At 41.1% G+C, this 14216-nt stretch overlaps 1 protein-coding gene across 1 annotated transcript; it reads right to left on the reverse strand.

Moving 5' to 3' along the window:
- Positions 1-959: 959 nt before the first annotated feature.
- LOC126802734 (protein SUPPRESSOR OF PHYA-105 1) lies at positions 960-6699 on the reverse strand. Its single transcript, XM_050530417.1, has 9 exons — positions 6571-6699; positions 6401-6492; positions 4425-5744; positions 3980-4137; positions 2876-3722; positions 2546-2692; positions 2114-2428; positions 1964-2023; positions 960-1570 (listed from the first exon to the last, which is right to left on the reverse strand). The coding sequence occupies exons 3-9, from the start codon at positions 5676-5678 to the stop codon at positions 1385-1387; spliced, it is 2967 nt and encodes a 988-aa protein (XP_050386374.1). The 5' UTR covers positions 5679-5744; positions 6401-6492; positions 6571-6699; the 3' UTR covers positions 960-1384.
- Positions 6700-14216: the final 7517 nt, after the last annotated feature.

A 14216-nucleotide genomic window follows, 5' to 3' on the forward strand; every position in this document is an offset into this window, starting at 1 on the left:
GGGCCGGGCTGTGTGGATCTGGGTCGGGCTGTGTGGATCTGGGTCGGGCTTGTGCGGATCTGGGCCGGGCAATGTGGGTGTGGAAATGGGTCGGTTTGAATCGCCGAAAGGAAGAGGGGATGGCGACGGTGACGAAACCGGAGAGCAGCGGCGACGTTGGAGGGGATGGCGACGGTGACGGCAGCGTCGGAGAGCAGCGGTGACGTTGATGGAGCGGCGGTGACGTCAGGCAGGAGCGGAGACAGCTGAGGAGGGCAGGAACGGCAGCGGCAACGTCGGAGCAGAAACGGCGACGTCGAGATCGCGTGAGGGCCGGCGGAGGGAAGCAGCGATGTCGACGGGAAAACCCGGAGAGGAGCGGAAGCGGCAACGTCGTCTGGTCGACAGACGAACACAGTGGAGCCGGACGAACACCGTCGACGACTCGGAGGGCAGCAGCGACTGTGCAGGGGTGGAAACGACGTGAAAAACGTCGGAAAGCTACAGTGACATCGACGTGCAGAGCCGGAGCCGGTTGGAAGCGGGAGAAGACAGCGGCGGCGATGTCGGCGACGCGACTGTGCTCGGGAGAAAAAATCCCAGAAAAAGCAGAGCAATAACAAAGGAAAACCTTTCTCTGATGCCAAGAGGAAATTAAACTTGCTTGTTCTTATTAGTACACTATAATCATCTATATATACACATATAAAGTGATCTCCACTATATTCTCTACTACACATTCCACTACCGTGATTCCCTCACCTACTACTCTCCACTCACAATTACCTCACTCAAGAAACTGCATACAACTGCATGACTAAGACAGATTTGTAGTTTCAACTTCTTAAAAGTAATCTGAATGCAGCAATGCATAAGCTTCTCTTGAATTACTAGAACCCAGATTATCTCAGTCAAAGCTGAACAGTTCCGAATTTCTCTTACACTGTAGAATTTCGAAAACTTAGATTTATATAGGAGTATCAACAAAATAATGCTTGTATGGGATTTTTATGCATTATCCAGACAAAGCTCAGGAAACAAATCACAGGAATCTATTAGTGGATATGCACTGATCTACAATCCATCTGACTTTCACTACCATTCAGCTCTACTCTAGTATATTTTCAAAAAAGAAAGTAAAATCCCAACAATATAGAACCAAGTCTAGAACTTACTTCAGCTATCAGCTTCAGGAGTAACTGCCACAATAAGGTAAATTGATTTCTCTGTGCATCCCCTCTCTGTTTAACTTTCTTCACAATGTAGTCTTCAACAAGATAATTTCATGAGGATAGGATAGACAATGCTTCCTATGCATATTTGCAATCCATGAGGATATGATACACAAATCGTTGGCAGACGTACAACAGATTCATTTAATGATCTAGAGAAGGCAAGCTTTTACTCAAACTATATGCAGCAATTTCATTGTTCCACTTGAGTTGGCAGCAACGAGTGTGCTGGACTTTCTTCGCCAACAGACACTTGAGACATATGGTCCACTATCACCAAACTCACTTGTAGGGATATGATCGAAATCAAACTTGTGAGAAGTGATTGGAATCGGTACACTTTTGTGATAATTATAAACCTGAAAAAGGAAGAAAAACATCCACAAAGATACAGAGTTAGTCAATGACTGTATTGTTTTGTGATCACGTATGGGTTTATATTCCACTATAAAGGAAACTTTATAGGATTTGAATATGAGATTGGACTATGCTTTTAAAATTTGAAAGAAAAACCTACATTACCACTCATGTTCATTCTGCTTCAACATGGCACAGTTAAATGTTTCAAAAACCAAAACCATCCGTTTATGGGAAAACAATACATTAACAAATGTAAAACTTAATAGACAAACTTTAAACCTTTCCTTTAGCTAAAGGCTTTATTGAAATGAAAAGAAAGAGTTAAGAAAAATATATAAGTGGGGAAGGGTGAAATGAAAGCCAAAACCCCTCTAACAAAAATAGAAGCTTACCTCGTTAGTTTCTGAACCGCATGCTATGTAATCGTCAAAAACAGATAAACCTACAAAATTCTGAGCAACCAGGAAACAAAGTTAGACTATCAAATGCTGAAAAACAATTCCAATGCTGTTTAGCTCATATTAAAGAACAAAATTGGCAACCTTCTCGTTAGTATGACCACTAAAAGTTAAGCTGCAGGCGTTGGATGACCCATTTGAACTAGATTTGTTAAGATCCCAAAGCTTCAGAGTGTTGTCTGTTGAGGCAGAAACAAGAGTTTCTTTATCAACAAATCTGACATAGCTAACAGCTTTTGCATGACCAGGTAAAGTACACCAAGGCATTTTTGTATGACGAAGATCATAGCCATAGATCTTGTAATCAGCACATCCAAGAATCAAGAGATGAGAAGAGTAAGCGGAGAATTGAACAAAACAGACATTAGCAGGGTTCCATATCGTGTTTATTGAATTTTCCTGCACATTATAGATTCATCAGTACTTCTCAAAATCTTGTACTTTTATGGAGATAAGTCCTGAAGCATCATATGGCCCAATAACTTAACACCCTGTAAATCACAACTAGAGCCATACCTCTTTAACGTGCCACAATCTCACAGAGAAGTCATCACTACCACTAGCAAACTTTGTTGGGTCAGCTTGAGAAAAGTCGACAGACCAAGCCCTCCTTTTGTGCTCTTTATGCTGACAAATTCCTTGACCCGTGTTTGCATCCCATATCTGAACTCCAGACAAGATATGATGATATCATGAGTAAGGAAATAACTGACCGAAGACTATGTTTCCTCAAATGAAATCACCATACTTATAACTGATACAGACACACATTTATGCATTTATATCTTAATGTAGGTACTTTTATACATGCTATTGGCTAGAAATCTTTTATTTATGACAACACACCTGTACTACTCCATCATAATCTGATGATGCCAGATAGCTCTTGAAGTAGTTGTTCCAGCAAACAGAGCTCAGCCTAGAATTGTTTGACATCTCAACTGAAGGATAATGGATATCTAAAGAGTTGTCTACTATGGCATTAAAATCAAAGATTTTGATTTTCTTCGATACTCCGGCTGTAGCAATATGGTCCTCATCACGGTCGAAACTTAAAGAGCAGATTGCACTGGAAGAGTTGAGAAGATCTGAATTCCTTAGTGTCCCACATTCTTTAAACTTTTTGTGGCAAGCAAACTTGGAGAGACCATCAAAAAAGGCCCCAAGGGGATCACCTGATTTCTTATTGATGCTTAGATCTTGAGTAGTATTTCGCACATGGTTATCTCGCTTGTCTAACAAATTCTTATTAGGTTCTGTTGCAGAAGCAGTTTCCATTACCAGCATTTGGGACCTTGCGGAGAAGTAGGCATTGTCTAGTTGACTGATACTTTTCATCATTTGGGTCTCATTCATGTCTGAAGCTGAGAATAATCTAGAAGCAAAACCTGAACGTGCAGACTCTTCCAGACAGAATCCTTGTTCTCTTTCACACGAAAGCTCATTGTCTGCCCTGAAATAATCTGAGGATGCACCTGGAAAGTGCCCTGTCGTAAACTTGCTTATGTCTTCTTCTAAGCATCGTATATCTTTGATTAACTTAGAGGCATGCCCATACTTCTCATCTTTTATTGAGAGAAGAAAACTGCGCAACCCTGACTCTGCCTCAAGATCATCATCAAAGTTTGAGAAATCATCACAACGATACGTTCTGCCTTGGTGTGCACCTATGAGCTCCGACTGCAAGATTTCTCTGTTGCACCAGAAAGCATAAACTTCAAAATGTGCCCATCTAAGATTAATAGTTTAGGAAAAAGGAATATGGCAAGTTAATCATATTTGATTGGTATCTAATTAAAGGAAGGTAGGCTAGGAGCCTAGGAACTCTAATTGTTTCAATTATGAATGCATTTTCCCAAATTATCATGACCTTTATTTTTCATATTATAAATAGTATATAGTATACAGCAGTACATGAAATAACTGAGGGAATAATGGAGATAGTGAGACCTAGATGTTGGACGGGATAAAGGTTCAGGATGGAGAAGCCAAAAGCAAAAGCCAGCTTCCATTGGACTTCGTGAAAGAAAATCTGGTGGTAGGATTCGATGGTGCAAATCCAACATAACTGCAGAATGCACCTCCCACGATTCACAACAGCACAACAGCTGATATAAACAGGCCAAACAAGTCAAAAGGATAACATATACAAAAACATTATATAACATAATACCCTTGAATATGGTTTCCCAGCTATTCAGTGATTATAATGCAACATAGCAGCAGTTCAAGATATAGCAAAAGAATTTTTCTACCCTATTGCCGTGATACCATCCATGCAGCTTATTGTTTTGATTCACCTTTTCTCAATATTTGGAGGTAACGAGTTCTGAATTATGTTAGCTTAAAATCAAGCAAGAGAAGTTTCTACAATCAAGTTCCGAATTATCCTAACCTCAAAAAGAAGAATGCCGAGGGCATAGATATTTGATGGAAGTGTACAACCTATCTCACCAAGATCCTCTGGGCTGGTATACCATGTCTCTTCCAAATGAGCAATTGAATGTTTGGGTAAATTTTGGAACTGGAGTTCACCATAACCGGAATCTTCTGGACCTATGCAGAATTTCTTCTCAGCATGTACTTTACTCTTAGAGCCACTATTAGAGGTGTACTGATGCTGGTATTTAGCACATATTATCCTGTCAGTCAGTTTCCGTTGTTTTCCACCTAAATTATGTTCAGCACAGACCCCCTGATCTAATAGTCTCTTCTTACTCGAATCTCGGTTCAAAATACCATCTGATTGTCTGATAGCTGATGCACCTGTATAAATAATCTCATTTGATGGCAATAAAATGAAGCATGACGGCCGCAACTCTTGCAAGGCAACACCTTGACAGTGTGCAAAATCCACCAACTCCACAATCTGCCTAAACATGAGCAGTCTTTCAGCTATATCTACTCTGTGACACCCAGGTTCAAGCCACTCCCTCAAGCAGATGCCAGTGCTGAGAGACTCTGGACCAGACCTATTCAGGACAACTGAAGAATGCTGACCATTTTGGATAACTGATTTCATCCTTTTACCGCAAGATACCTTCCGGTCCATAACTGGAATTTTACTAATACCCTTCCCCTTGGATGTTTCCTCCACAATAGTTTGAAGATGGCTATTAGTAGATTGGATTTTCAGCTGCTTTTTGGCATTACTTAGCATATTGCTTGAGATGATCTTGCTGTTCCTAGCCCTTACATATGCCAACATTTTATCAGGATCCTGCTCAAAGGAATTACTTGAAGAAGGCTTCACACTCTGGATGCCAGAATGCCTTTCTCTGAGCTCACGACTAACTCTCAGCAACATCTGATCACTATCTCCTGACACAAAATCACCCTGTGAATCCTTACTTCTAAAATCACTTCCTACCTGACTATAATCAGCTGATTGTGGTTTCCTAAGATGTCTCAATTTTAACTGTACAGCAGCAGGGGCAACGCTAGTTATGGAATGGGGACTTCTACAGAGCGGCTCATATCCAGATGAAGCGGTAACACGTTTACTCAAATCCTTGTCCTCCATATTAGTACTATAATTATCGGAAAAGTTCTCTGACTGATTACTACCAGGCAATGTGCGTGTGGCTGATCTCAACAGTGCTTTCCCCTCTTTGAGATCACTATCCTTTTGATTAAGTTCTGCCATCATATATCTGCAACTCTAAACTATTTGATTGCACTTCATTCAATATACGAGTAATCTATCGCGAATGGCCTATACATGTCAAATTCAAAGAATCAGTGACAAAGAAAATATTTGAAATTGTATTCAATGACTCGTAAACTAATTGAATCTAAAGGTATCAAAGTCGGCATGAATGCAATAATAACTTCTGATTTCAATAAGTCACCTTTATAGATGAGACACCACATTCCTCACGTATATGGAATAAAGAAAGTGAACTGGAACTGATTTTAGAGACTCAAAGATACAATCTAGACAAACCTATAAATTCAAATGCAGAATACTACTTGAACTAAAAGAAAACATCACCAAAATCAGAAACGAAGTTTACATATAAAATCTCAAAAGGTGAGTATTGCTTTACAATTTACATTACAGAAACTAAACACAATGATACAGACGCACAAAAGATTACATTTTTATATCATTCATACCAATAAAATTATGAAATTCAACACCAACCCTTTCTTTGCCTAAATAGCACCAACAACTTCTTGCCATATCAATATCACACTTTTTCATCACCCTCAAGGCCTCAATAGTCCTAACATCACCACACAGAATCCAATGTCCAAAAATAAAAGAAATCCTTACATCAATTCCCACTAAATCTACACTCAATGTGCAAAAACTAACTAATACCCAAGAATTTGAATAAAATTTAAACCTGAAAGATATAGCATTACCATTGAAACAGGCACCAAACAGTGTAACCATGATAAGGAAAGCCTCCAAGCACCAAATAAGCTCAAGACAGAGAGCCCCTGAAAAGTCTTAGCTGAAACATCAAGTAAACTACTTTGAGTTCTTTCTACAAACTGAAACTGTGAAGCATCATAAAGATCAAGTGTCTTACCAATGTTATGATTCCCTTCACGTTTTCTTTCTTTTCCAATTTGTTTGGTGACCCTCTGTATAGAAAAGATTCAAGCTTTTTCCATTTCAACCTCCATTCCAACAGCAATTATTCAGCTTTAAGTATGTTTCAGATTGATTTTGGAAATTTTGGGTGGCTTTGCTGGCATTCAATATCAGAGAGGCCATTTGCAGGTCTGTGTGGCAAAAAGTGCAGCCACGAGGCCCATGATATTATTCTTTGTGCAAATAAACTCTCATACACGACGAATTTGTTTTTGTATGATTTTTTTTTTCTGTGACATGGTTTTACAGATAGGGGCTCCTGTTTTGTGATTGTTACTGATCTGCCACTGAGATATTTTCTTTTCTTTCAAGAAATTTGAAGTCAAGAATTATGAGAATTCTCTACAACTCTAATCACAACATGAGAAATTCGTGTAGAGGAATTAAAACAGCTAAGCACTGTTTGATCTCCATTTCTCTTGGATCGCAGGAAGTGATTAGTGTCTCAGACGTATCAAAAGACCTAACTTGAAAGAAAAAAAAATTGAAAGTGATTCAAAATGTTATAAAACTATAACATCAATATCTTCCTTGTTGACTCAAAACAAGCACCTAGAGACTTGAACAGTATATATATATATATATATATATATAATCTTCTTCAGCTCAGAAAGGCATTGCTGCCCTTTAATTTTGCGTCACGAATTCTACAACATATATATATTTTTTTGTTTTAGAAAAAATTCTACAACATATATAATTTGATTGAGGGCCATAATTCAGCTCAACTTATGGCTTCCCTTTAGCGGGCTTGCAGCTCAATTTTAATTAGGGATAGGCATAAAAAGCTGAACTTCTGATCCCGTCCCGTTTTATAATAGTGAGATGGAATTTGTGACGAATAATTTATATTTCGGTTCGTCTCGTCCCGTTTCCTATTTAAAAAACCTTTAATCCTGACCGTTTAAATATGTTATCATGACCGTTGATTTACAATTGAGGGTTTCAGTCTTAAGGCGCAAACTCCAACTCGTTTTCATCTCGTCGAGGCAGACTAGTAGAGAAACATAACTTATCGTCTCGCCGGCCTCCTCCCTCTACCACACCTCCTCCGACCTCATCGCCATTGCTGATATGACGAGCAATAGCAGCCACATCACCGCCTGCACAAAAAGCTTTTCCATTGCCTTTGAGCATGACCAGTTTGAGTTTGGTGTCATGATCATAGGCGAGGAACAGCTCAGACAACTGAGAAATCATTTCATGGGAGAGAGCATTCATGTGTCGAGGCCTGTTTAGTGTCAGTGTCCTCACATATGAATTGTTCTCTTGTACCAGAATCTGCGGGTTCGAGTTGAAATGTTGAATGAAGCCATATCTAGCTAGATATAGAATGGGTGTGTATAGAAAATGGGAGAGATCGATGGGGTGGTGTGGTATAGAACTATAGATCAAACTTATAAATATATAGGGGCGGAACTAATACAGGGTCCGAGACTCTGAGTTTGAGGAGGGTCACGGGTCTAAGGCCAACTGGTTTCGAGGAAGGACGTCCTGACCGGTTCCAGCGACTTTAATTTTCATCTTTTAGGGTTCCAGTGTCCGAGTTCCGGGGACGTTTCATCTTTTAGGGCCCTCTTCTCCGCTGATACCTGAGCCCATCAGAGTTGCAGTGCAGTGCTGTGAAATATCAAAGGTAATGGCCGCAGCATTCCAAGTTTCTTGAGCATATTGACAATGAAAGAACAAATGCATTTCGTCCTCTAACTGATGGTGGCACAGTAAGCAACTCATCTCCCCTTCATAACCTTTCCATTGCAGACGTTTTCTAGTCGAAAGATCTCTGCACAGCTCCTCCACACATGCACACCAACTTTACTTGGCACGGTTGCACCCTATAATGCTTTCCAAAGCTTGACGTAGGGATTAATAGGAGGAGGAGGTGCTAAAACCACACCCAGAGCAATGTCCCTGGCCACAAAATACGCACTATTTGTTGTAAATGTACCTTTCTTGTGAAAATGCCATATAGGTCGGTCTTCCAACACTCTGCTACTCAAAGGAATAGATAAGATTAACTCAATGTCAACTGGTGAAAATAAAACACTAAGCTTGTGAACATCCCAAGTGCGAGTTACATGATTGATTAATGCTGAGACAAATTGGGGAGCTCCCTGAGTTGGAGGGGAGGAGAGGCACCTTGGAAACGATTCTGGGATCCACTTATGCTGCCATATATTAACTTGAGACCCCGAGCCAATGTTCCACCATAGGCCTTGTGCCAACGCCTCTCTGGCTGAAAGGATACTACGCCATGAAAAGGATGGATAGGTCCCCAATTCAGCAGAGAAGAAGTCCCCATCTGGGAAGTATAGAGATCTATAAAGCTTGGCAATCAAAGAGTTAGGATTCTGTAATAATCGCCATCCCTGCTTAGCTAGCATAGCTTGATTGAACCAATGTAGATTTTTAAAACCCAATCCTCCTTCATATTTCGGAACACATAACCTCTCCCAAGACCTTCAGTGTATTTTACTTTTCTCATCAGTATCACCCCACCAAAAGCCGGCACGTAATTGGTGCAAATCATCACATAAACCAACAGGCAGTAAATAGCAGTTTATAACATAATTCGGAACTATTTGTGCAATGGCCTTAATTAGAATCTCTTTACTTGCACCATTAAGAAGCTTTGCACGCCAACTTACCAACTTCTTCGTAAGCCTCTCTTTCAAATAGGTGAATGATGTTGTTTTCTTCCTACCTACATGTGTAGGTAGCCGCAAATAACGGTCATGCTTGTCAACCCTCTGTACCCCAAGAATACTAGCCAAGTGTAACTGACGATCCATAGCCATACGCCTACTAAAGGCGACGCTGCTCTTTTGTAGATTCACTCGTTGCCCTGAGACAATCTCATGAGCATAGAGAATATTTCGATACTGTTGACATTCTTCCTCAGACGCGGTGCCAAACATGAAGCAATCGTCCGCAAATAACATATGGTGTAAAATTGGAGCCTCAAGTGCAAGTTTCATACCCTAGATCTGTTGGTTGGTAATAAGGTGTTGAATAAGGGAGGAAAGCCCCTCTGCACATAAAATGAACAGGTATAGAGATAAAGGGTCCCCCTGGCGAATACCTTGCTTCGGTCTAACTAAACCACATACCTCACCATTCACCAAGAAGGAATAACTCACAGTGGTCAAGGTTGTCATAATCAGCTTCACCCAATCTATAGCAAAACCCAACTTAAGATGAATGCTACGCACAAAATCCCATTCCAACCTATCATAAGCCTTGCTAATATCTAATTTGAGAGAAAAATGATCATGTTCTCTTGCTTGTTGCTGTATCATTGATTAAACTTATAATCCTATATACATATCAGGAAGCCTTGAAAGCATCCTGGCATGCTGCCTTTCCAGATGTTGCTCTGATGCTCTCAGTGGTTTGATCTCGATCTTAGCAATTTGTGGAAGGAGATTGGGGCCGAATAGGGTCCTATCTAACCTGTCTCTGAACATTATTTAAAGTCTTTGATCAAACAGAGAAGACTTGATCAAATAAATGCATATATAATAACTTGATCTCATTCACAATACACACACACTGCAGAGATAATAATCATGTTCTTTAGGTTTCCTAATCGAACTAGGAACTCGCCATAGTGCAACAGATCAGCTCCAGCTCCTGCCATTTGACCCTCAAGTTCAACAGCTACGCTTCACAGTAAAGCTCGTGATCCAAAAAAACACCACATCACTCAAATTAATTAAGAAGCAAAACCAACACAGCAACACAGATAAAGTCTTCCATACTATACCGCTAGCTAGGACTCTCAGAATTGGACTACTGATTTCTCAGTACAAATGCGCAGCGCGTATATATAGGGTCTAGTATCTGATATAGATAAGTGGCCTAGAAACACAAGTCGTGTTCATACCATAAGAAGTCCGGTTGTACATGATGTTTATCAGAGAGGTGACTTATCACAAAATGTCAATGTTAATTATTTAAGTTCATTAACTGATCGATAATTCTCCAATTCCTATTCATATTCATATGCGTCACAGCGTCAGTATATGTCATATAGCTAGAATCATATATTTACATTTTTCTAATTATTTGGAGTTAATTTTTTTTTCATCGAACAAAGATTTCAAATACTACACCGACTCTTTTGTGACTTCGACTTACAACTCACGACATCCCACATACAAATGAGAGACTAATGCAGCTAGGCCAAATTTTAATGGACAAATTGGATAAAGTTGGTCATATATACTTTTAACATAAAAGCTTTTTGGATAAACTTGCTCTAAAATTACAATTAATGCCAATATGATGAAGTTCAGATTAACTATGTAATATTGTGCAAGTAATTAAAGCCCGAAAGAGCCCAAGTGGCCTCCTGAGACGTGCTGGTCCTAGCTAGCTAGGGTTCGACCAGTTTTGGGTACGGTCCTCGATCGAATTTGATACTTGCTTGGATGGGCTCACTCATCTTATTCAAAATCAGAAGAGGTTGCAAAACATTCGATTTTTACATTCTAGTGTTTCTAAAACGATTTACACTCTCTTGTCTGGACGTGAGCGCTAATGGTCTGCCATGCAACCTCTGCAAAATAGAAACTTTTGTTGTGTGTATATATATATATATATATATATATATATATATATATATATATATATATATATATATATCCGGTACAGTCCATATCCAAAGTGAAGCTTCACTCTGAAATTACAGAGTGAAGTTCCAATTTTAGCACACTTTTCGGTCAAATTTGTTCACCATAAGCGATTCAATATTTAGGTATGATATTCAAGATCATCTATACAAAATTTCATCTAATTCGGATATCGTTAAGATATTGAAATTAGATTAAATCAATGAATGAATTAAAACTGTTCAACGTGAACCGTTCGTGTAAATCCTAATTTTGAAAGCTCAAACCATTGTCAAATTGGATGAAATTTTGTAGAGATGATCTTGAATAACATACCTAAATATTGAATCACTTATAGTGAAAAAATTTGACCGACAAGTGTACCAAAATTAGAACTTCACTCTGTAATTTCAGAGTTAAGCTTCACTCTGAATAGGGACTGTATATCGGTATATATATCTATGGTAAGGTGTTAATGCTCAATTTGCACCTCCTCAAATCAGCAACGTTACGTACGTACAGTGCTGCAAATTAGTAAGAGCATAGTGTCACGAGCTTACTTCTTTCGCTATGCAACTCGTGCGGCCTTAGCAACTCCCTTATGCTAAGTCAGCCTTACTCGCAAACGCCCTGCTAGAACAATTGAAAGGCAAGAGAATATTTCGAAAGAGAACTTATATTGAACAAGAGAACTTACAAGTTTACTTGGTAGCTTGCTTGCTAGATTGCTTGATTGAACAAATGAGAGGGGTGCCTTGCTATTTATAGGCATCCTCATCCTACTTGGCTAGTTCTAGAGATTTCTAGGACTATGTACAATGTAGATGACTCTAGAGAGTTCTATACAATTCTACATAACTCTAAGATAGTCCTTGAGTATTCTAGAGACTTCCAGAGTGGTCTAGGTCCTTGAGCCTCTCCAAGGTTCTAGAGAGTTCCAGAGATGTCCAAAAATTTCTCAAACCTTCTGGAGACTTCTAAGACTTTCCAGAGTTTTCTATGACTCTCTAGAAGCTTCTACGATCTTCCGAAGTCTTCTATAACCTTCTATGACATTCCGGAGGGTTCTAAAGTCTTCCAGATGCTTCCAAAATACTCAAGTGATCTCTAATACCTTCCTTGAGCCATATTGTCCAAGGAAAATTCTATGAAGGTTGGCGGGGTGTGACACTCTCCCCCACCTAAGCACGCGATGCCCTCATCGCGCCTTCCTTCTTGTAACGCTGGATCTTGTCCTTAAATTGCCATAGTGTATCCTCGGACTCCCAGCTTGCTTCCGTATCAGGCATGCCCCTCCACTTAATAAGATATTCCTTGTACATCGGCATGCCTCGACATCGGGTGACTCGATCGGCGAGTACTTCATCTACTTCTTTCCTTAAAGAAGTGACAAAAGTTGTTGGTGCCGGATGTGAAGCTCCCCTTGATGAGTCTTCCATGAATTCTAACGTCGAAAACACCTTTACGCCTTGTTTTGTACCTCTAGTTGCCGGTACTACACAAGACTTGTCGCCGTCCATGATGCAAAGGCTATTAGTGAATGGCACCGGGAATGCCTTGACTTGATCATGGAACTCTAACCCCAAGACTACCTTGTAGTCATCCATCGGTACTATCGAGAAGTCTAGGTTCCCACTCCAAGCTCCCATGCTTGTCTTGACTCCTCGAGCTACTCCTTGTATGGGGCGGGCAGGTGAGTTAACCGCCTTGATGGAGCCCCCTCCATTGCTTGCCTTTAGTCCTAGCCTGCGTGCTTCCTCAATGGAAATGAAGTTGTGGGTTGCCCCCGTGTCGAGCATTGCCGTTGTTGGCTTCCCACCTATGGTGATGTCCGTGAAGAGTAAACCTTTGGCTTGGACCTTGGGTGTAGAGCGAATCGCATTAAGCACCTGCAAAGACCCCAAGTGTGCACCTCCATTGCCACCCTCGGCTTCACTCTCGCCTTGATGACTTCCTAAGAGCGCGCTTAGTGCTCTCCTTTGTGGGCAATGCCTAGCCCAATGCGGACCATCGCATAGGAAGCACTTGTTGTCGTTTGGCTTGTCCGAGCTCCGCATGTCCCTTGACTTGCCTTTATCCTTGAACCTTGCCGAGTAGCTCTCACGGCGGGGCTCCTCCTTGCGTTGGATTTTGTCTCCCCCACCTTTGGCATAGTTGCTCTTCTTCTCTTTGGGCTTGGTGGTCTCTCTTGGACTTGAGAAATCGACTAAGCCTTCGGCCACGGCTATGGCGGTAGCAAGGTCTTGCACTCCACGTCGCCTAAGCTCCGTCTTGGCCCATGATTGGAGACCATCCATGAAATTGAAGAGAGCATCCTTGTCGGATAGGTCGGGAATCTCAAGCACCAAGTTAGTGAATTCTCTAACATAATCACAAATTGGCCCAGTGTGCTTGAGCCTTCGCAAGCGAGCTCTTGCCTCATCCTCGGCATTCTCGGGATAAAATTGCTTCTTGAGCTCTTTAACAAAGTCATCAAAGGTAGAGATGGTGCACATACCTCTTTCGACATCTCCTCGCCTTCTCCTCCACCATAACATGGCGGTGTCGGTGAGATAAAGAGTCGCGGTCTTTATCTTGGCATCCTCCTCCATGATGCCTACGGCCCCAAAGTATTGATCTAGCCCCCATAAGAAGTTGTCTACTTCTCGAGCGTTGCGCATGCCTCCGAAGCTCTTTGGCTTTGGCACCTCGATCCGCTTGGCTTCCACGTTGCTGCTGGTACTAGCCCCCGCGGCTAGTGCGCGCTTGCAAAGGGCAAGATCTGCTTGCATTGCCTCCATGCGTGCAGAATCTGCCTGCATCTCCTCTATGCGTGCAAGCATGCTATTGTGCTCCCTTTCTTGAACTTCACGCATCCGGGCGAGTTCCCCCATGAACTCCTCGCGAACCTTGTCTATCTCGCCCCGCAAGGACTCCTCTAGCTTGAGCATCATGCCCTTGATCGCAGTGTGGATTGCGGCGTCCTCCG

Source organism: Argentina anserina, chromosome 7, assembly GCF_933775445.1.
Source record: "Argentina anserina chromosome 7, drPotAnse1.1, whole genome shotgun sequence".
NCBI lineage: Eukaryota > Viridiplantae > Streptophyta > Magnoliopsida > Rosales > Rosaceae > Argentina > Argentina anserina.

Bases quoted from the DNA above. Each gene is read 5' to 3' on its own strand.
- LOC126802734 (XM_050530417.1), bottom strand. From the start codon at position 5,678: ATGATGGCAGAACTTAATCAAAAGGATAGTGATCTCAAAGAGGGGAAA. The intron at 4,138-4,424 runs GTTAGGATAATT...TGTTTATATCAG, and splicing joins TCGGCATTCTTCTTTTTGAG to CTGTTGTGCTGTTGTGAATC. The intron at 2,429-2,545 runs GTATGGCTCTAG...TATAATGTGCAG, and splicing joins GATTGTGGCACGTTAAAGAG to GAAAATTCAATAAACACGAT.